Raw genomic sequence first — 24,658 nt, forward strand, 5'->3', positions numbered from 1 at the left:
TTTAGATACAATAAAAAATATAATGTTGACTAATTTCATGGTGTCGGTTTTTCGTGACGGTGTATGGGCGCGCATTGAAAATATTTACTTTCATTGTTTTGCCCTAACGCACCAAGAGAAGTATAATTTCCAATATTTGATGGAACTAAATGAAGTTATTTATTTGTTTAATTATTAGTTATTTGTTACCTCGTTTCCCATAGAGTACGGCAAGGTTGTTAAGCGTAGCGGCGACAGCGGGATGGTTCTCGCCGAGTGTTTTTTCACGGATCGAGAGAGCGTCATTCAAGAGGTTTGCCGCTTCCTTGTATTTGTTTTGGTCTCTGTTTGAATAAATACATGTTTTAATATATTATTTAAGAAATATAAGGAAAAGTAATAATAAAGTTTGAGACGATTGAGAAATGTATGAACTATATATGTGGTAGTTTTTTCCTCAGTTCATTATGTGCTTAGGAGTAAAATTGTATGAGGAATTTTATTATACTAGCTTTAAAAAATGTTTATTATATTCACAACATTCAAGTGTAGATTTCTAATCAACTTCATTAGGAAATTTAGAATGTGTAAATTTTATCAAAAAACTTTCATGTCTCTTTATAAGCTGCCTTGCTGTCCTTGCTTTTATAGCTGCCTTGAGACGCATATTATAATACCCAATTACGAAGAATAAAGAAAACAAATAGGATCTAATCTCACCTATAAACCAAAGCAAGTATATTCAACATGGTAGCAACATCGGGGTGATCGTGTCCAGAAGTCTTTTCCAGGTCTTCCAGGGCTTGCTTGCAGAGAGGCACGGCCACTTCGTAGCGGCCTTGAGAGGCGTACTGTATGACCAGGTTGTGTAGTGTTCGAAGACGAGCAGGGATCTCGTAACCAACGTTGACTTGTTGGGCGAACTGAGATGGCGGGGTTGGGGACATGGCTGGAGATCACCGAAACAATTGAAAATTGTTATATGTCTTACTTATATGTAACTTTACAAACATAAAATTACAAAAATAAGGTCATAAACCCATATTATGCCCGTACAATAATACAAAGGCATGTGGCATATCAGCAAATAGCGGATGTGGCATGACGGTGGAGTATCGCTTACTTCCCATGTCGGGTTGAATTACACGATTAAGAGCTTTTATTAGTCGTGTCATGTTTTAAAACAGAATGCCGTCGTATTTGATTTAACTTGACTCTTTCTTTGTTCCGATTTGGTAATCAAATACTGATTCAAAAAAGTATAGTCATCATTAGAACTTCGCAATTGCTTTCGCTTCGTGATATACTCGAAATATTTCTTTGATATGACGCGCCTGTGACTGTAATTGCAACGGTTTTGGGTACTAAACTTTCGGTTTAGGGGATTAAAAATTTAATATTTTCAATTCCTCGTTCTGATAACGAGGCAAAGCGCAGCGTTGAGTTCCACCACTCAACATGTAAAGCCTCAAAAATTTGTCGAAAAATGGAGAAACAGTATCTTAGAATTAAGTCTCCAGTTACCCTCTGCCTACTATAGAAAATACATACGTAAATGGATAAATAAATAACATAACATACATTTATTATTCCTGTTGTCCTCGTGGTCGTCATCGGGGAACAGATCCACCATGGGGTCGTCCCGCTTATTGTCGCTCTGGCCGCTGCGGCTAGTCTCCGATTCCTCGGTTATGTCGCTGTCGTATTTACTAAAACAAAAATATTAAAGGTTAAATTCAATGGACTTATATTACAGTAACTTTTACTAAGTGTTGTGAAAATGTGACAGACATAGTGAGTTACATCAAAGAACAAGGATTTTCCAATTCGAAACAGTAATTCCTGAGATTAGCACGGTCATCTAAACAAAATCTTTAACTTAATAATAATAATAATATAGAAGTAAAGATGTAATATGCGCCTAAACAAACATGATAAACTAATAGCGTCAATATTATACAATAATATCGAGAAATTTTGACGATCGTCCAATTAAAAGAAATAGGTTAATCCAAGAGAACTGCAAACGGGCGTATATTTCAAATATTTAGGTTAACTTACCCACAACAGATTATATAGGCATGAAATATTCGTATAATGTGTGAAAATTCAGAAAGTGACCCTAATTATATGTATGAAAAACACTTAAAGCCTTTTCACGCCATAAGCACCGATTCACTCAATCGGAATTTTCTGATTAACCCCACTGAATTAAATCGCTTGTAAATTCATGTTTATATCTTGATTACCATTTGCTATTTGTTTATAATATAATAGCAGGTTAAGTAGAGGGAATTTAGTCTGTTGATTAGCGGAATTTAACGCCGTGTTTTGTCTACTATAGTGGAAAAGTGAAAATAATTAAATACCCGAGCATTTATCGTACTCCTCAAATATCGCGTTTAGTTTAGTGTAAAATAACGTGCAAAACATTCACATAATAGTAACGCCTTAGTGACATGTAGATTAGTTGCTAATTGATTTAACAGTAATTAGACAGTAGCACGTCTCTATCTTTCAATAATAATGTCTAACACAAGAAGAACACTACTTAAAAGCGAGCAAACTTCTTATACAATTTAAAAATTATTAGAAATTACAACCTTAAATTTTTGAAATATCTTGTGGCATCTTTAATAGTTTTTTTTGTCATATTGAAAACTTATTACAATAAAACCAGACTTTACTATGAAAACGACTTTTCACAATTAAAATAAAACTTTTTGCTTTTTAATAAATAAGTTAATCTACAATTACAATGAAAAAAAAAACAAAGAACTTTTTTTTAGGTCAAATAAACCATTGTTTACGTTTTGTATAGACTTTAACTTTTTAATGTTGTAAGGCGCGGTTATCATGATAACATTATAGGCTCAACCTACACGTATTAAATATTTTAATAATTAATTAAATATTTAATGTAGAGCATTTTCACGTTTTTTCACGCATGAATTATAAGAATAAAGTAGGAATAGAAAGTTTTATTATGCTAAGTTTTATATGTTTTCTAAATAGTATTTTTCTTTCCTAAGTGTGTAATAAGACATTAAAGATGTAAAAAAAGGAAAGAAGGTGCCTAGAAAGTGCCCTAGTGTCGAGACATTCCATTTTCCACTTCTTCCTTTCCTTAATATGAGGAAAATATATTTAATGCACGTGACTTAATTTCAGCAAGCCGCTTCAATGGGTTCACGATTAATTGTACGCTATGTAAAAAAAAAAAAAAAATATTCAAGCAAAGATTGTAGAGGAAAAATTCTAATTTTTCAGTGTGGTAATTTTTCATATAAATGATTAATTATTTTCATTTTCTCCTTTTAGTAAAAGTCGAAACGTTGCGTTGCTACGCAGTGTTTCAAAAATTAGGAGTTCTTTGGAAAATGGATTGTCTTGACACTAAATTCCCTCTGCCTACCAAGTTAAAATGCGTGAATAAACCTACCGTATAGATGCCATAAAGTCCAAATGCTTATTTTCCTCTTCCAGCTGTGAGACCCTCTGTTCAGAAGCCTGGAGACGTTGCTGGGCGGCCGCCAGTTCGTCCCTGAGCCAGGCGTTTTCTTGGCAGAGCCGACGAACTTGAGTACGGAGCTTCTGTTTCTCAGCTTCTACTGATTGGAGGTGAGAGGCTAAGGCCATCATCACCTGGAAAGGATTTTATTTCTGTTAGTTATTATCAAGTGGAGAACGGAGTCTGTAAACTAGGTTCTCTCAGAAAGAAAATTATTGAAAAAGAATTTGCATTTCCTATGCAAAAAAGAATATTAAACAAATATCTTTTGACTAATTCTGGACTTAGAGTGTGTAAGTTTGTTCTATTACATAAGTTCATAATATGTTTAGCAATGCTATTTTCAGATTACCAACTAGGAATATGTGGGTATGTCGAGTTTCGTCGAAATGAAAGTAATTTTAAAGTAATTCAGATTCTGTATTAAAAAAATAACAAATATATACATTAAACCGACAACCAAATCGTCGATATTCTAGGTATAATTGAAAATAAGCTTTACAGAAAATCAAAATCAAACATGGGTCACATTTTAATATATTTATTAACAATCAAAATCTAATAATCATTACAAAAACTACATATAACATCAATATTTACATACAAATAACCAAAATAATTTCCACCCGAAACAAAACATAAACCCTGGCAGTACAGGACTCTTAGCAGAAGTGTCTAGACCATCCTAATTTACCATAACACGCGTCTACCATTCAGCCGAGCCCTTATCAACCCCAACCTTTGGGCTGTGTACTTAGTTGTTAGTTCACCAACCCCTAACCCTAGTAAACGCTTGTACAACACTCGTTAAGGGATATCTTGTCTCTTGGAGTATGATAAACATGATTTAGTTTTCTAATATTGAAAATTTTCTTTCATTTCTAATAAATTTGCTGTGCTCCTTCGCTTAATAGAGATATTGTGTCTCTAAAATAGGCGGCCATAATCTATGGCGTAATTTAGACATATTTAAAAACATGGTTGCCACACAGTTCTTTATTATTTTAGTCTCATGATGATTAAACGGGCTGTAAGTTCCCGCCATTCAATAATCAACATAAAGTTTGTCCACTGAATTATACATTGGAAAACTGAGGGCTATCGATATAAGATCTATCACCTAACTACTTAATAAAATTTATTTAAAAAGCTAGGCATTACTAAATTTAATATAATAAAGACTATATAGGTATAAAGGCCACTCGTGCGTAGAAGCACAATTTGCTAATTTTAACGAGGGAAAGGTATCCGTTGAGTTCCACCACTCAACACTCAACGCCTCCAGAATTCGGCGGGAAGTGAGAAACTGAAACGTCTCAATAATAGGAATAGAGAGTCTCAACACTAGGTTCCTAGATGCCCTCTCCCTACCCTGATATGTGCGTAATACAGCGTGAAGCTATATAATAATATAGGTATATCTTCTTCTTCTTCCTGGCATTAATCCCGGCTATTACCAGGGTCTGCCTTCCTACTTACCCTACTCCACTTTGCACGATCTTTTGCGTCCTCGGTGGTTAGACCATTGGCTCTCATGTCCTGCATCACGACATCCAACCAGCGCTTCCTTGGGCGTCCGGGAGGTCGCGCCCCAGGAACTAGTATAGCAAGGCACTTGCGTCCGACATAGTTCTTAGGCCGGCGCGTAACGTGGCCAAACCATCTCAAGCGACGCTCTTGGAGCTTATCCGCTACGTCACGGACCCCAAGACTACCTCGAATGAATGTGTTGCGTATGCGGTCAGACCGCGTTACGCCGCACATCCACCTCAGCATCTTCATTTCCGTGACGTGAAGCTCCAGAGTGTGCCGAGATAGTGCTGGCCAACATTCGCTGCCGTATAAAAGAACCGGTCGGACGATGCTCTTGTATATCAGCCCCTTGAGCTTGGGCGGTATTCTGCGGTCGCAGACCACACCAGTGACCTCCCGCCATTTGGCCCAGGCAGCGCTTATCCGGCCATGGACATCGTGGTCGATGCCTCCAGACTCGTGCATAACGGATCCAAGGTACCTGAACTTCTCCGACTTAACGGCTGGCTCAGGACCTATAAGGATGGTGCTCGAGTCCCGGCTCCCGCAGGCCATGTACTCTGTCTTCGACACATTTAGTTTAAGACCGCCGTTCTCAAGCGTACCCTTCCAGAGGTTCACTTTACGCTCCAGCGTCAGTCGGTTCTCGGCAATGAGTGCTATGTCGTCGGCATACATCATCAGCCATGGAGGCTGGTCCTGGATGTGAGCCGAGACAGTATCAAGCACTACATTGAACAAGAACGGACTAAGAGCCGAGCCCTGGTGAACCCCCACTGTAATCGGGAAGGGTCTAGTGTCGCCAACAGCAGTCCTAACCATAGAAGCGGAATCGTGGTACATGCCTCTGATAATCTCAATATAGGCCTCAGGGATCCCTTTGGATCGCAATGCCCACCAGATACACTGACGAGGCACACAGTCAAAGGCCTTCTGCAGATCTAAAAAGGCCACGTGCAGAGCTCTCCTTTTTTCCCTGTATGCCTCCATCAAAGTTCTGAGGGCGAAAATGGCGTCCATGGTGCCCGATCCTGGCTGAAATCCATATTGAGACTCAGAGACAGTACACTCTCGGCGGAGCCTGAGGTCGATCATGCGCTCGAAGAGCTTCATGGTATGACTCATAAGCTTAATGCCCCTATAACTACCACAATCTTGAACACTGCCCCTTCCCTTGTAAATAGGGGTAATAAAGCTAAGCCGCCACTGATGCGGCATCTTACCAGTGTTCAAGATATGGTTAAAAAGGTCAGTAAGCATGAGCACACCAAGAGAGCCCAACGATTTCCACGCTTCGATCGGGATGTCGTCAGGTCCCACCGCTTTTCCGTTCTTCATGCGTCAAGGGTTATTGGGGCAATAAGTCCGAGGTTAGGCGGTGGGTCGTGATGAAGACTGCATGGGTGCTGAGTATTCAGCAACTCCTGGAAGTAGCTTCTCCACCTCTCCTTCACAGAGTCATGATTACAGAGCAGCGTGCCCTGGGAATCTTTGACGCAAAGACATTTTGCGATATCTTGCGTCACTTTATCCCGGGAACGTGCCAGTTTGTAAATGAGCTTCTGCCCCTCCACAGTTTCAAGTTTATCATACAATGGTGACAAACTCTCACTGCGGGCTCTGGCTACAGCTCTTTTACTGGCACGTTTAGCTACTGTGTACTCCAGTCTGTCTTCAGGAGAGTTGGATTCCTGCCACTTCTTAAAGGCAGCCTTCTTTTCACGAGTAACCTCCTGCACCTCGTCATTCCACCACCATGTCTCCCTGTCGATGACACGTCCTCCCCTAGAAAGGCCAAGAACTCGCCTGCCCGCCGCAATGATTGCCGACTGAGCCCGATCCCAAGCATCCTGAGCAGTCTCGGTGTTAGTCGAAATATCGTGACTTTTCACCTCTGCCAGGAAGTCGGTCTGCATCGGTCCATTCAGCAACCACCACTTGATCCGAGGCCTACGTTTCTCGGCTACTTTCTTCTTCGGAGTGACGTTAAAGTCCATGACAAGAAGACGATGTTGGGCCGTTAGGCTTTCGCCTGGAATGACCTTACAGTTAGTTACCCTGCCCATATGACACCGTCTGGTCAATAAGTAGTCTATTTGAGTTGAGTGGGACCCGCTCTTATACGTGATAAGGTGCTGAGAATTCTTTTGGAAGAACGTATTCACGACGGCCAGATCAGACGCAATACAGGTTCTCAGAATGTTTTCTCCCTCTGCATTGCGAAGACCGTGCCCAAAACCCCCGTGAACACGTTCATACGGCTCAGCAGCCTTACCGACGTATATATACTGCAGCATTTTACTCCCGACTATTGGATCGATAGTTGAACCAACTATTTAGTTGAATGACCCCCGGCACATGTAAGGCTTTGTGCGCGCTAATCTAGGGCTCTAGAAACAGATTTGTACCGCGATTATACTCCACAATGGAATTTATTTATCTTGATAGTAGAAAAATTTGGAATTTAATACGATTTTTGTTATTTAGTTAATAGCTATAAAGGTAAAGTTTTAATATATTTTTGTAATGGTTCGACATTCGCTCAGTTAAAGTTTTATACGAGAATTGTGACTAAGTAATAAATAACTCTCCCATATCATATTTACTCCCGTTCCATTCAGAAACGTTATCCAACATCGTTTTATTGAACTAAACAAAATTAATTAATAAACTAATATATTTTTACATTTTTATTTACTTTCGAAAATAGGTTTCCCTTAATATTTTAATTTAAGTTACAGCCTCACTAAGAGACGACAATAAGCTTTAAACTACCATTAAAAACATATTAGCTAATTATGTGAGTATAGTGTACATGTTTTAGCACAAATAAAAAGTCAATAAATAAATTTATTCTAAATAATAATAAAAAAACAAATAAAAACCACGATCTGGGTTAGAAGCAAATGGAGCAACGACTTTAATTGGGACAGATGCAGCAACAACGTTCGTTTTATACTCTATATGAGTACCGAGACCTATTTTCCTATTGTCCTATAAAAAAAAATCTTGTTTAACACTGTGAGGTTTTTTGTTTAATTTCAAAACAAGAAATACCGAGATTTTATTGAATTTTATTATTACTAAAAAAAAGGCAGTATATTTTTCGCTCTCAGAAAATATTGATCCGAATTGAAATAATATTTTTGCGGTGGAGGGAGAACTCTCTCTCCCTGAGATCGTTTCTGGTAACCTGACATAACTCACACTACTTGCGGCTCAAGTATGGCCACTTAGAATATACTATATGTCATGATAACTCATAATTAATTTCAGAAGAAAAATACTAAGAACTATTTGGAAATACAAAATTTACCTCAACGGGATTAAAACCCACAATCAATAAATACAGTACCGACGTATTAACTACGTTATCGTGAGCGTATCTAAAAATGTAATCTAGGGAGGACTTTGACATTTGGCTTTGAGCTTATCTTTTTATGTAAACTCATTATTATTTTTTTTTCGAACACGAGGTTAATGCTGTTAGCCCTATTGGCTTTTACAGCGACACCGGTTGGGTAGGGAAGAGGGTACTCTGTCCCTGAAGAAGTGCAAGCACTATGTGGCTGCCTATGAGGAAGTCGACGACTATAAGGGCGTAAACTCATTATATTAAATTTTAGCCTACTCTATTACAACATAAAACCATGGTATGTCATAAAAAATCACTTTCTCATCCCTATGTTGTATTGCATGTAACCCTTAAAGTGAAGATGTCTTAAGGGCGTCCTTATACCATAGAAAAAATATAGGGCACGTCTCACCATGAAACGAATTGAAAAGCCCCAGGAAATGGCGCACTGAACGAGTTTCTCTTATAACTACCATTCATTACTTGCATTCATACTGTCTAATGAAGGATAGCATATTTTTATGTGTATTTCATACGCATAAAATGTGTATGAAACTATTATTTTTATTTAATTTATCTTTGTTTATTTTATTTCTTAGATTTGATTCGAAATTGGGTCAAGGATAATGATTTCAGTGTTACTTTTGAAGTGATTCATAGAGTATAAATTTACATTTTTCAATAATTGAAAAATTGCATTTTTCAATTATTCTGTTTTTCACTCATTATAGATACTACAGATGAATGACAAACTCTAATACATTTTTTTTTCTTTAAATAAGACTTTTCTCAATTATATCCATATGTCAATATTTGAATGTAATATCAATATTTATAAAATTCAAATCATAATAATACAATCCAAATTGTCCAAATAAAGCGATAGTTATTCAAATAGATATCCGATTCACTGACCGCATACTGTCACGTTTGTTTTTACCGTACGAGTTGTTCTGCAATCTTATACGTATCTACTAATATCAGTTAAGCAATACGATTACAATTGGTATGCTATTATGAAATTGATATACGAAAATTGTATTGGTGATAGCATAATATTTATATTATTATTATATCTTTATATTATTTTATGATTGAGTGCCAAGTTAAATGCCGCGAGAGCGAGGAAACAAAAATACGTCATTCTTCCGAGTGAGAATCGAACTCACAACCTTCTAAACGGTGTGATACGCTGTGCTTAACGTACAAATGTATGTATGAAAGAGATAAATAAGTTACTACAGATTAAATATTATTTGTTTTATTTTTTTATTTTTAAATTTACATGACTTATTTAACCGAAAACAAAGAAGTTTGAACCGTTAATTAAAGACATACATTTTTGCATATATGTACCGACATACACAGATGTGCATTTCAATAACTAGTGTGCATTATTTATAGACAGGAATTTAAAGTGTCTGCGTCGCTTTGCGCAAATATAGGGCTGTCTTGTCGGTGATATTTTGATATATTATAGTAAATAAAAATTATGTTACTTTTAAGCTTCTCTTGGAGCATAGACACAAGCGTGAGTCGGGCGTAAGCGCGACAGGTTGTGGGTTCGATTCCCACTCGAAAAAAAGGAAATATTTAATATTTTCTCACTCAACACACAATGCTTTCAGAATACGGCTACGAAACGGAACGGAACGGAAGTGTCTTAATGGGGATCGGAGTGTCTTACCACTAGGATTCTACGCTCCCTCTGCTTACGCTATATGCGTTCAAAAAACAATCCAAAGTACAATGACAACCCTAGATAATAAACCATAAAACGATAAATTACAAGTCCATATTCTGCGTGCATTTCTATAATTAATATCGAATGAGATTTTACGAACATTTATTAGTCTAATGTTTATCTATTTGCGGAACGATCAATGCAGTCGACGGGCTGTAGGCTGCAGGTACCTGCTAGGTATGCATTATGGATGCACCGCCGGCCCTATGCAGTTTAAATATAGATATCAGTCAGATTGATTATATTGGTACTGGTATTTACTGAATGAGATATCAAAATATGTATGTTAATAGTAATATAATTATGTTAGATTTGGCCTGGGCACGACTTTAGTTTACAAATTAGTTTAGATTGAAATTTTAATATGTAATTTGCAATAAACAGCTGCAAAATAAATTTGACCAGCTCTTCCTAAAACTATTTCGCCATTTATACTTCCAACGTTAAAAACATTTTCTCTAACTAAATCCTAAATATCTACAAAGCTGCAAAATTACAACTAACCTGCGCTTCACCCAATCCTAGTTCGATAGCATCAATGCCCTTCCTGACCAGGGCCACCTTCTCATGCTCATGTTCTGTGTTGGTTGCCAGACCAGCTAACAGCTGGGCATGCTCCGCCCTCAGGGCCTCGAGCCCCGCGGCCACCGTGCGCGCGCCTGCTACCATCTCCTCCTGCGTCATCGCCGTCATCCTGCCTAGGGATTCGATCTTCTTTCTGTGGACAATGTTAATTACTGTTAATATTATATGAGGCTTTAATGTTTTTCTTTTTATAAAATAGGTTATTGCTGTTATTGTAGTGGGTTCCATTTTCCGCTCTGGTTGACTTAACTGCGGCTTTATGTTCTTCCATTCATCGTGCAAAATATCAAACCCTGAATATTGAATACAGAGTGTGTTAAGAATTCATTTTGTCAACCTATCCTGCTATTTTTGGAAAACCTACAGCATGAGCTACTTGCTTGATGTTGCAAGAAAAATCATGTAACTCTTTGTTATAGAATAGACACCGAGAAACTTGTAAAGATCTAACGTACCTACTCTAATTTCTTAATATATATACCCTACCCTCCAATAGTACGTATATCGGTGGTGCTACAAATATTGAAAATGCAAACATAAATTACAATTTTATGTCACACAATTGTAAATAAAAAATAATTATTCATTGAAATCTCATCATTAATCGTTAAAAAATCCAATAATTTTTATATTTCCTTTTTTTTTCTTCGCTAGTATTTCTATCGACAGAATGAAGTGACTTAATAATAAGGAGGTACCTACATGTCAACAACAAGAACAAACAGTAAACGTTTAATCAGTAACCGACCGTGAGATGAGCCTTGGACGAGAAAAACGATACTTATCAAGTGAACATATCTCATGGCAATAACAAATATCTAGTGTTACCAGCATATATTGGAAATACTGTACTTTCAGTGTAAAAAATATACCAGTTTCCCTTAACCTTAAAATGTATATTCTTGCTAAAATTCTAAATACAATTTTTTAAATATTTTACTTAATTAATATTTAGTTTTTTTAATTATTTTATTATGTTATCTATAAAAAAATCTTAATAGAAGTCTTAACACTAGGTTCCCTCTGCCTACCCTGCTGTATGCGGGAAACAGCGTGAAGCTGAAAAAAAAAATAATATAAAGGTAAAATTCAGTTTGTTATAATTACTTTTAAACACTTTTTTAAGTTTTCTTTTTTTTATTTGGAAGCTTAATAAAAAAAAGCATAAATACAAACAACATTAAATCTAACAACCGTTGCAATAGCGTAATAAAATAATAATTAACAACCAATATAAATCATATTCACGTTGTAAGTTTTTATTTTAATTGGAAAAACTATTATTTTTATTGAATATTGGTTTCAGTAAATATTTTTTTAATAGCAACTATTACGTAAATTTTATAGATATTTATAGAAGGTTAGTTTAGCAATGAACCTAATGTCAGGTCACTCTTATCTCCTTTTTCAATTCAAGACAGTGTGTTGAGTGCCGAAACTCAACTGCACTTTGCAATATTAATATACGGAAAAGAATAATAATTCATACCAAAATAAATCCAAACAAACAAATAAACGGTTGTGAGTTTGATTCCAACTCGGGGAAATATGTATATAACACTTTTATTTACTAGCTCCAATAACGAGGCAAAGTGCTGCGTTAAGTTCCGCTACTCAACACGCAATGTCTCGAGAATTCAGCGAAATGTCGGAAATGGAAATGTCTTACTTAATTAGAATGGAGTGTCTTAACGCTAGGTTACCTCTGCTTACCCTGCTATTATTAGCCAGGTAATGACAAAAGAATCTAGATTTCGGATTTTTTTATAACTTCTAGAAAGACATCTTCGTTTACAGTATTTTCACAAATTACGACACGTTTAAAATAAGTGAAATGCAACATCATGAATAGGTACCATATACAATGTATGTTTTGTTTATTATCTTGTACTTATATCACGACATACAATTGTAGGTACTTCTTTATTAATACTAAGTAACGTCAATGTTGTAGCTAAGCAATCTATACTTAATATAATAAAGCGGAAGAGTTTGTTTGTTTGTTTGAACGCTAAGATCTCTGGATCTACTGGATCGATTTACTTTGTTTTTGTTTTGTATGAAAGCTGCATTCTTCAGAAGTGCTATAGGCTATATAATATTACATTACACATATGTACTAATAAATTAAAATAATTTCTAATTTGACATGCAATTTATTCTGCCATGTTACCGTCGTCGCTACGCGACCGCGTTCGTTACCGCGTCATTTTGGTATTCATCTTTATGAAAATAAATATAATAGTCACTTTTAGCATTTCATCTAGATTTAAATTATATTTCTATAGAAATTATATTCTTATATTTCAAGCAGGCGTAGCCGCGTCCGGGTCCGCTAGTTATAATATAAAGTATGAAAACCAACAAAAACATATAATAATATATGTTTAGTATTTATTTATTCTAAGAGAATAAATCAATGTAAAATATTATTTACTCATATAATATCGTATAGCTAGTAAAAAAATGAATCACCGGTATATCATAATAATCGATAGGAAGGATTGCAAAAGGAAAGCGGGCGCGGCGTGGTGGGTCGGGCCGTGGGACGAAACGGTTAACATTCGTTAGGTACTGCCGGAAACCACGGGGCTACGGATTGATACTTCCGAATACTCTCTTTTATTGGTAATTTATTAATTTACTTACATTCTATAAATAAATTGTAATAAAAATTGTTCGTAATTAAGATAACAACCCTGTTTTCTTTAATATCTTCCTTCCTTGTATTTAGTAAATTGGTTTAAATGAAATATAAGAGTGATTTTTTTTTTCTATGAATCTTTATTAAGACGTGGCGTCCGTCCCTCAGTTAGTAATGAATCAGAATTAAAAAATAGATGGTACATAGCTAACGGAGTGGATTGACACTATTTTCTTTACGACTTTTTGCTACAGTTACGTAGAATGCAGCGTAAACTTAAAAAAAACCGACTATACACAGCATAAATATATATTTAAACTAGTGGGCCCGGACGCGGCTACGCCCGCGAAAATATAAATAATTAAAATAAGTTAAAAAATAATAATAAGTGGAGATTTATTATTAGAAAAAAATATCTGAGTAACCGAAATGAACAAACAAAAGAAGTAAAAGTAACTAAAGCATGCCGTGCGCGCGTACTAAACATTTTTCTATATTAAATAATTATTATTTTTTGCGAACAATATTAAATAAAATCCCAAATGATTAAAATTACGATATTTTATTTGTATAAATCAGTATAGATATAGATGTGGTGGTGCATCGGTATGGATAACCTAACTGAGATAAATTAATTATAAGCAGCAAATAATTACATAAAAATTAACAGTAATTCGAAAATATATAATAATTTATAAAATCATCAAAGTCATCTGCCCGTTCGCGTCGGTCATACTATGCCGCCCGTAGGCTATGTCATTTGGAATCAGTGACATCCTAATTATTTATTAGAATTTTATACAGTAAACTATAATTTCCATCAAGATGAAATGCTAAAAGTGACTATTATATTTATTTCATAAGGATGAATATCAAACTATAGAGAAATCATATAATTTTTGTTAATGTATACAAATCTACATCGGCGCGCGCCATGTATGTATTAAGCAAACTCATTTTGGGTGACCTTTTTTAAAACAACAAACTTTGCAAGCCGTTGCTTAGCAACGCGTAGCGACGATTGTTATTAAGATGGCGGAATAAATTGCTTGTCAAATTAATTATTTTAATATATTGATATAAATCGAAAATATTACAATTATGAGAAAAAAAAAAGTATCCTATGTTCATCCCGGGACCCTCAAGTATCTCTATATGAGTATTTTATCATAATTAAATTAGCGGTTTGGCCCTGATTGCGTAAAAGACAGACAGACAGACAGACAGAGTTACTTTCGAATTTATAATATAGGTATGGATTAATTGATTTATTTAAAATGCTATAAAACACATTCTGCTTACTCCGCAAGTTATAAACTACACTTCCCGAAACAACAATCAACCTGCTGATTCAATATGATTAATATACTAAACAAACGCTAGGACCGTTGACCCATATCTAAATTGTCGTGATTTGCATACGATGGCGTTTCCTGCGACGTTCCCTCACGTTCCCAACACTGCCTTTTACGTCTCAATATCTAACTTCCCCATAACCTAGTTGCGTATAAACTTATAGCGCGCTATTACAGCTGATTAGATAAGCAACCAGAATAGCACTGTGTCATGTATTCTATTATTCATGTTTCAATGTCAAGGACTTTTGTGTTTCTTATTTTTTAGAAAAAGTATTATTGAAGTTTAGAATAAGAAGAATAAGATGATGAATAAGAATTAAATGAAGTTTTTAGTGCGTTTTGATGTTTATATTTTTATAACATTATTGAAATTCTATTTTTACACTGATTTTATTATAAGCATGAGGTGCGGGTTTACATTTTTATGTTGGCACAGTTTATTTTTTTTTAAACTTTACTCTCTATACCGCACATAGCGGTGTAGACATAGGGATTCTGGAAACCCATAAGACAATCCATTTCTATTAAGACACTTCCATTCCATTCCATGGGGAACAGAGTATCTTAACACCAGGTTCCCTCTGCCTATCCTGTTGTGTGCGGGATACAGCGTGAAGTTGATTTTTTTCCCCCAATTCCCGCAAAATTCTGGAGGTACTGCGGAACTCCCGCAGCGCCTCGTTACATTATATATAATATATACGTTCTAACTTTCGTGACAAATATAATAGCATACTAGCATTATATAAGCTATTTGTTAGCGTTAATGCGTGACTTTTCCATAGCTTATTGTAAAATCAACAAAGTAGTTGCGTCACCAGTATCCGATATATGAATGAAAACGAGAGTTAATGTTGGTACTATTAGCAGTACACGTATATGTGGGGCATCAGGTAATAAATATGAAAACTTACTAAATTGACTGCAAAAAAAAACGTCATAACTCCTCAAAACAGTCATCTAGTAGTTGTATAATAAAATTAAACAATTGTTAAGACACTCTGTTCCCCACTGTATAATATTATAATATGACATAGGTATAATAATTGTCAGTGTAATAATTTTTAGATATTGAGTAGGGGAGAGCGGGGCTAAAAGTTACCGAGGTAAGTTGTTCCGATGGAAATAATTTCGCGGAGAAAAGTGATAGGAATATTTAGTAAACATATACTGAAATGCAATGTGATAGCGCACCCATGGCCAGCATATTGAACAATCCAGTGGCATCCGAAACCAATGGAATAGCACACGGGTGTCGTTGGTGCACGATTGTAAATATTTTTGCATTTCATATTTTTGGTCTATCTCACAAATTTTAACGATTAGCCTCGAGTATGTTAGTGTTTTTTTTTACATTATATTACCTACTATTTCGGAACACTATTTGTAAATTATTTATGTTTTCTATATCTTATTTATATTTAATTTTTTTTCAACACGTGTTTTTGGGGCTGGATGTTCCCTTTTTTTGGGGCATGTTGTGACCTGTTGTTGTGACGAAAAACTTTCGCCAATTCATTTGTACCAATAATGGGATGTAAATATTGTAATTTTTCATACTAAAAAATAATGTAATTTAGTAACATGCGGACTTATGCTCGGAAATCAACTCGAGGTTATGTGTCATATGAGTTGATGCAAAAAGCAGCGGGTGTATTTTTCAAAGATTGCAGGAATAAGATAAAAACTGTTACCAACGAATTACATATACATATTAAGTGCGAAAACCTAAAGGTATAAAATTTTTGTTTATTATTTTGGTTTAACAAAATCAAAATAAGTTTTATTTTATGTAAAATTATCTTTTACTTTTTAGTTCCGTTGTTTTTCGGTTCGGTTTTTTTCGTTCAAAATTAATTCTTTTTACGATTTTAAGTGATAAGTAACCTTAAAAGGATATTTCTTAAACGAGTGTTGGTTGTGGTGGTAGTGGTTGGTAACGAGTGGCATCTGTTGTGATATGTAAAACTTGACTCAATTCATTTGTACCAATAATGGGATGTAAATATTGTAATTTTTCATACTAAAAAATAATGTAATTTAGTAACATGCGGACTTATGCTCGGAAATCAACTCGAGGTTATGTGTCATATGAGTTGATGCAAAAAGCAGCGGGTGTATTTTTCAAAGATTGCAGGAATAAGATAAAAACTGTTACCAACGAATTACATATACATATTAAGTGCGAAAACCTAAAGGTATAAAATTTTTGTTTATTATTTTGGTTTAACAAAATCAAAATAAGTTTTATTTTATGTAAAATTATCTTTTACTTTTTAGTTCCGTTGTTTTTCGGTTCGGTTTTTTTCGTTCAAAATTAATTCTTTTTACGATTTTAAGTGATAAGTAACCTTAAAAGGATATTTCTTAAACGAGTGTTGGTTGTGGTGGTAGTGGTTGGTAACGAGTGGCATCTGTTGTGATATGTAAAACTTGACTCAATTAGGTATTATTTTTGTGGAACATTTTGGTATATTAACAAGAAAATACATAAAAAATATTCGGGCCAATTGGGAACCTCTCCCTTTTTTGAAGTCGGTTGAAAATGAAAACTTCTTTTATGAGGTTGGTTGAAAAGAAATGCAACGATGAGGAATCTTACTTCTGACAATAATTTTAACAAATTTTTCCCTTGTAACTATTCTAGTATAATTAATATTTACCAAAATAAAAACAATTTTTCTCAATTTTGACCGGATTTTATAATCAGAACCTAACCAAACTTTCATCAAACTATCCTTGAAGTGTATCCTTTCAAATAAGAAAAGAATCATTAGAATCGGTTGGCATGATATTGAGTCATTCGTCATTTTGTCGCACACGTACCAATACAAATTTAATACTTATGTGATTTTCTCATAGATACCATTGTCAAAAATAGACCAAATAAAAATTAGTTCCCACATGGGAAGCACTACCTTTCAAATAAAAAAAAATCATCAAAATCGGTTCACCTAATCAAAAGTTATGAAGTAACATACATAAAAAAAAGAAACAGTCGAATTGATAATCTCCTTTTCTTACAGAAGTCGGTTAAAAAAGATTTGCTTTTGCGTCTGGTGATTATTAATGATACTGTTGGTTAATCCTTAAATAAACAGGCTTTGTTCGATTATTTACTGTTTTTTATTTTGCAAATAACAGCTTTAAAAAATATGGTAACAATTTACCCCGGTCTGTTAACAACTTGCCCCAACTCGGGGTAAGTTGTTACTTTCCGACTTCAGTCATAAAAAAATTCATAACAAAAAAGTCTTACAAAGAATACCCCAAATTACTGTTTTAATTGCAAGTCTAGATATGTAAGTTGATTTTGATTATATTGTATAAATACTGAAATCAAGTATTCGTAGCAATATTTGAGGTTAAAAAAAAATCGGAACTTTTGGCCCCGCTCTCCCCTAATGTCTAGGTATTATATGTGTTTTCCTTATTTTTTGACAAAAACCAAATCAAATATACATACACTGTTTACACTTTAAACCAGCAATTATCACAAAATATCTTCCAAAAACAACCAGGAAAATGTATCTACGACAATGAAATATAGGTTCAACCTGCATCCCACATATCTATGCTTGCCATCGGAGTAAAAAAAGAACATAGTGTTAAGACACTAAATTATCTGCTTTCCGAACTCAGATGGAAAGCTGTGTTGAATGACGAAACTTAATATACATATAAATATATTTTTCGTATTTAGAGTGTTGATGTCATCAACCCGTATTAAATAAAATAATCTTAGGAAATGAGATTTATTTCTAAGTAGCCAAATGTAATTATGAACCAAACGTAATTATACTGAAGCCGTACATTTAATGCTTTTATAGAAGATATTTGAACCGTCTTTGTAACTAAGAACTTGGTCAGTTGTTATGATAGTTTTAAAAATATTAAATAATTTCCTCCGAACGGAGCGAACGGACAACGAAGTGACTCAACACTAATTTCTTATATTTCCTCTGCCCACCCTGCTATATGTGGGATACAGCGTGCAGTACAGCAATACAGCAGTAACTAAATGCTTATACAAAGCTTTCAACAATATTTTAATATTAAATAAAGTTGCAATGTAGAATTCGTTTGTAAAATTTCTCGTTCAAAACTAAACCCGCAGAATTTTCTCCCGGGGGTAATAAAAGAGGGTCTTTACGTGTTCTTCCTTCACCCAGTTCGCGAACTTTCATGAGATCCCTGAGCATAAGCTTTTCTATACATATTACATTTATTTTGCAGCTTCATGTTTTTTAAGCATGACAGAGAGAATCTATTGTCAACACTCCACTTCTCAATTTAGTGTTGAACTTGATACATTGTGCATTGAGTGGTAGAAGTTTGTTTTTGTCAGATCGGAGAAATGAAAAGAATTTAAATCCCCAATTGGCCTAAAATTACTAACATGTATTTTTTGTCTGACTTTACCTATGTATCTCCCATAATCTCTCACATGGGCAAAGATAACTTAATTAAGTGTCTTTGCTTTATCAATTGCTTTACCAATATTGATATTCTTAAACCACAACCCAATATTCTTGAAGGGACGCCGAAACGAATACGAAATAAAGCTTCAAAAATCCCCCAGGGTGCTCCAGATACTTTATTACTTTCGCATTGCACCACATATGGCGAACATGATGAAATATCTACATTGCTATACCTATCAAAACTAATAATACAACATTGAAGAGTTTGTTGGGTAAAACTCGATAATCTCAGGAACTAAAAAAAAATATTTTTATATTAAATAATTAATTAATCTAGGAAAGTCTTCCTTATAAGCTGTAATGATGTAAACCTTTGAATTTACATTGGGCACTTATCTGTCTTGTGTTCTAAACAATTTCAGTCTTCGTATGTAGGCGAAGTTGGAGGTAAAAACTAGTTTCAAATAAACTATAAAAATGTTATCTCCAACTATAGTCGACTAGGAGTGCGTAAGACACTGGTTTACGAAACGCGAACCAATTCGTCGAGGTCGACGTGATGTGCGCTACGCAGCTTTATCTATTACGTTACTAGTAAACATTCTTGAGGCGTGCCTATGATATTTAATATCTTTTATACTTTAATATGACAGTGACATACATATTACTAACTGACAGATATGATAATCTTACAAGATTCGTTCAGTTGCTAAACCCTGAAGAAGTTACTAATTTAATGGTTGCCTAAAACAATATTAAAAAATGTTATAAAATCTCTTAAATCTTAATTCTTTATATTTTACTACATTAACAATGTTTCAAAGTGAAGACTATAGCTAACAACTGCGGTTGTTAAATATAAGTATGTGATACAAGTGTAAATTGTACTCGTAGGTACTACATGAAAACTTTTACTATGTTTTTCACCTATGTACCTAAGTTTTTTTTAATAGATTTTTTCTCCCTTTCTATAAAATTTTGGTAAAATAAAATGTAAAAAAATTATAAGAACAAAACTTTACAAAGCAATTCTTAGTAAGATATCCATGGTTCAAACCACTACATTCAAGCGATTTTCTTGCCATTTTTTTATATATACTATTCAACTAAAATGTAATACTGTTATTATTGTAAATCTAGAAATAAATAAAAAAAGCCTTAGAGCAGGTTCCTAAAATCTGTTAGTATGATATGACCTTGGTGGTTATCGACAAGGATTAAGGAATATAACAATTATATGATTATTCAAGATATTAACTTTACGCGGAAGCCGAAGACGCGACCCTCATTTAATATAGATAACCTTAGAGACAATACCATATGTATCAATATAAAAAAAACAAGTTTTTTGTTAAATTCGCTCAAACTTCCTCACAATAATTTATTAATTAAGCTGCAATTAAATGTTTATAAAAAGTCGTCAAAACACTTAACGTTCAAAAAAGGAATTATCACCTGGCATATAAATACATAGAATAACTAGAGAAAATATTTTAGTACTAAGATATGCCCGTATACGGAAAAAGCATCTGCATACTGGCAACTTTTAAGGACAATGGCATTTTTCACCTCGAAGAGACCTTGTATGAATAAACATATTAATATGACAAGAATGTCAATATGTTTGATATAATTATAGTTAATTGAATATTACTTGCAATAATTTTAGGTAGCTTAGTTAACATTTTTAAAGTGTTTCACAAGTAAAAATAAATTTTTTTTTTAGAAAATATACATAAACTAGCGGACGCGCGCAGCTTCGCTTGCGTATTTAAGGGTGAATTCTAATAACCCATGAAACATATGTTCAAGGAAATGTTTTTAAGAGTCTAAATTTCAAATTTTTTAAAAATCGGTGGCGATTTAACGATTTTTCCATACAAACTTTCAACCCCTTATTTGCACCCTTAGGGGGAGAATTCTAGAAAACCATGAAACACGTGTTCAATTAAATACTTTTAAAAATATAAATTTCAAATTTTACATACAAACTTTGAACCCCTGTTTCACCCCTTTAGGGTTAAAATTTTTCAAAATCCCTTCTTAGTGGATGTCCAGATTACGAAAGTAAACTTTAGTCCAAATTTAACGTTTCTACCATCAGCGGTTACGGCTGTGCGTGCGTCTTACCTCAGTCAGTGAGGACAAGTCCTTTTATATATATAGATGTAATGATACTGCTCGCTAAAATTTTCGTTGTTTATAATTTTATAATACGTTTTTTTTTTCAAAAGTATTTATAGAAGAAAAGAATTCGCAACCATAGTTCGAGATAATTTCAGTGAAAATATTTAAAAGAGCCTCTTATCTTAGAATTAAATATTTTCTTGATTAAAACAAAGGAATGGCTCGCAAAAATAAATTTCTTAATTTTAGTCTTCGTTTAAGGCCAAAGCTATTTCTTTTATTTTTATAAGGAGCGGCGTCCAGTCTACTATATATTTCAACTCTAGGTATTTTCTAAAAAAACTATCTTCTTCTTCTTAAAGTGCCTCTCCAACTAGTGAAGGTTGGCAGTCAACTTCGCATACTTGGTCCTGTCCCTAGCCAAATGAATTAAATCTACGGCGTTTTTAATTCCAGTCCATTCTTTGATGTTCCTTAGCCATGACTTTCTTCTACCGCCGGTTTTCTTTTTCCCAGAAACTTTTCCCATTATTATAGTTTGCAGAAGTTTGTATCGATCATGTCTACATACATGTCCTAGATATGCAACTTTACGCTGTTTAACGGTTTGCAAAAGCTTACGTTTTTGGTCAACTTGGCGTAGTACTTCGTCATTAGATATTTTATCTATCCAAGAAATCCTGAGAACGCGTCTATATGCCCACATTTCAAAGGCTTCTATACGTTTTCTAAGATCTTCTCTAATAGTCCAAGACTCGCATCCGTATAGAACTATAGGCCACACGTAGTTTTGAAGCATACGTACACGTAGTGGGATTTTGATGTTTTTGTTACAGAGTACCTTTTTCATCTTCTCAAAAGAACTCCGGGCAATTTCAATACGAGTTTTAATTTCTACTTCGCTGTCCCACTTCTGTGTTAACCATGTTCCTAGATATTTAAATTTATCCACCTGTTCGACTCTTTGGCCTGCCACAAATAAGGTATAGTGAGGGTTACCTTTAGTGGAGATAGTCAGGAATTTCGTTTTAGTGACATTAATCTTGAGACCCGCCTCGACGCTGCTTTCGTTAACTCGATTTACCATTTCTTGTAGTTCGGCCGCTGATGAAGCTATTAGGACTGTGTCATCAGCATATCTCAAGTTATTAATGCGGTATCCGTTGATTTTGACACCATATGATAAATCTTCGAGAGCTTCGGTCATAATCCTTTCCGAGTAGATGTTAAAAAGAGTAGGCGATAAAATACATCCCTGTCGAACTCCTCTTTCGATGCTGATTTCATGAGTTTCTTCTCCTTCTACTCTGACTGTTGCGATTTGATTCCAGTACAAATTTTGTATACTGGGATGTCTTTTTTGTCCAGTCCAATATTATTTAAAAATTTATTTAAAAAAACTATAGCAATATTCGAGACTTGAGCGATGACGCAACGTTGAGTTCCGCCACTTAACTTGCAATGCCCCCAGCCGAATTGCCTTAATAGGAACGGAGTGTCTTAATAGTAGGTTCCCAGGTCCTCTCTACCTACATTGCTATATACGGGATACGGCGTAAAACTAATAAAAAATGCACATTTAATATTAATATTTTGTTTTACTTTCAAAGTTTTTTCATCCGCACAAAGGTAATTTTCATCTCAAATTAATTTTATTTGAATAAATCTTATTCAACGGCCTGAAACTAATTCGCTCCCAAGGCGCTCTTATACGTAGCGATACCGTAGCTTACATTTTTCTTATGAAATTTCCAATGAACGGAAAACTAATAATGGAAATTGGGAAAGCCGAGGGGTTGTAGAGATGAGTCAACCTTGTATTTTACGACTCATATTAAGCAAGTCAGTATAAAATAGTCGTGTGTGGCGAAATTAATCTTAATTTACCAACTGCGTTCAGCTTCAGCTAGAACCATAAGTTTAAATTCAGAAAAATGTAAAGGTAGATATTTCTGCATAATTCTGCAACTTTTCTAGATAAAATTGATGGAAAAGAGCAATAAAAATAAGAAAAAAAAAAATATTCAGAAAATGACTAAAATAATTTCAGCATAAAAAATTAAATACTTGTAACTTTCATAGGTACCAATGCCCTAACAAAGAACATAACCTTGCGGGACCCCTCCACTTACAGAGAGGAGAGGTAATGAACGACGCGGGGCGCATAAAGTATCCCGTTGCCATGGCGACCAAGGGCGCCAACCCCCTAAGCCTGACTAAGCCTGCTCTACAGAACAAATAAAACCACAGCGTATACAGTAAAAGTTACCTTTTTGTCATGAAATTACAAAATCTGACTACAAAAGCCATGGTTGGTTTGCTCACCAATTACCTACTTGAAACAATGTTTACATTTAAAAAATATTTTTATATAAGTGAAGGAACGAAGAATCTTAATTGGGAACGGAGTACCTTGTCACTAGGTCCCTATGTTCCCTCTACCCTACTATGTGCGATATCTGGTTAGATATAGAACAAACATGCGTAAAATAAGAACTGTATCAATTGATATCAAAAGTAAAAAGATGTTGAAGACTTTCAATCGGCCAAATTAGATCAGACAATCGAATCGACTACCTCATGTGCTTACCTGTCAATGATAAAATAACTGTGAAATAATAACAACAAAAGCGTAGAATCTTATTAAGATAAGAGAATATGCTAAACATTATTTAAAGAACCGTAGCGGGTTCTAGTCCCAATACGACTATTTTTTACTTTCACACCGTATCACGCGGATACCCATTCGGCTATCATCGGCAGAGGGAACCTGGGAATCATTTAATTTCCTTGAAATGACAATAATAAATATTTCATTTCATCATTCACCACCTGTCGCATTTATAAACACCTGTGGCTCTGCACCACGACTGATCTCAAATATTTACACTCCAATATTTTCTAAAATATTTGTTCTATCGTTAGCGGAAATAGAACTTTAAAAAAACCAAACACTACAAAAGGAGTGGAGCAGACACAATAAATTTTCCACTTTCCTATATAAATTCTAAGCGGCGAACACAAAAAGGGCGATTTAAAGAATATCCTGCACCAGGGAGGTCCTGGCAACGCGCCCGATGCGACCGGTCTGTATTTCATACTGGTATAATGTAACGACGTGTTATATTGCATTTTCTATTTTATACTATTTTCTTTTACTCTTAAAAGTGCTACCATTATTTTTATGAAATGTATTTTGTGTGAAATATTGTTTTTGCTATTACATTTGAGACATGCCATGCATTTGGATCATACATATTGAAGTTATTGAGGCTATCGTGGGTTCCATTCCGACTAGGGAGGAATGAATTTTTCATTTTCTTGCTCTGGTAATAGGCAAAGCGCAGCGTTAAGTTCCGCCATTTAATTGGAGAATCCTGCTAATAGGTGTATATGGA

The 24,658-nt window shown here is 34.6% G+C and overlaps 1 protein-coding gene across 16 annotated transcripts in view; it reads right to left on the reverse strand.

The window, feature by feature from the left end:
• Nucleotides 1-24,658, reverse strand: part of Klc (kinesin light chain) — a 63,406-nt gene that overhangs the window by 13,925 nt on the left and 24,823 nt on the right. For all 16 annotated transcript variants that reach the window (XM_085199667.1, XM_085199664.1, XM_085199654.1 and 13 more), the window contains 5 exons: nucleotides 10,627-10,840; nucleotides 3,422-3,624; nucleotides 1,561-1,688; nucleotides 700-928; nucleotides 190-323 (listed from right to left, as the gene is read on the reverse strand). In XM_085199667.1, coding sequence (XP_085055793.1) covers nucleotides 190-323; nucleotides 700-928; nucleotides 1,561-1,688; nucleotides 3,422-3,624; nucleotides 10,627-10,815 — 883 coding nt within the window. In that variant the 5' untranslated portion in view covers nucleotides 10,816-10,840. Of the gene's footprint in view, nucleotides 1-189; nucleotides 324-699; nucleotides 929-1,560; nucleotides 1,689-3,421; nucleotides 3,625-10,626; nucleotides 10,841-24,658 lie in introns of those variants that run through there.

Source organism: Heliconius melpomene, chromosome 16 (assembly GCF_056956725.1).
Source record: "Heliconius melpomene rosina isolate 202511_hmr_F chromosome 16, ASM5695672v1, whole genome shotgun sequence".
NCBI classification, from domain to species: domain Eukaryota; kingdom Metazoa; phylum Arthropoda; class Insecta; order Lepidoptera; family Nymphalidae; genus Heliconius; species Heliconius melpomene.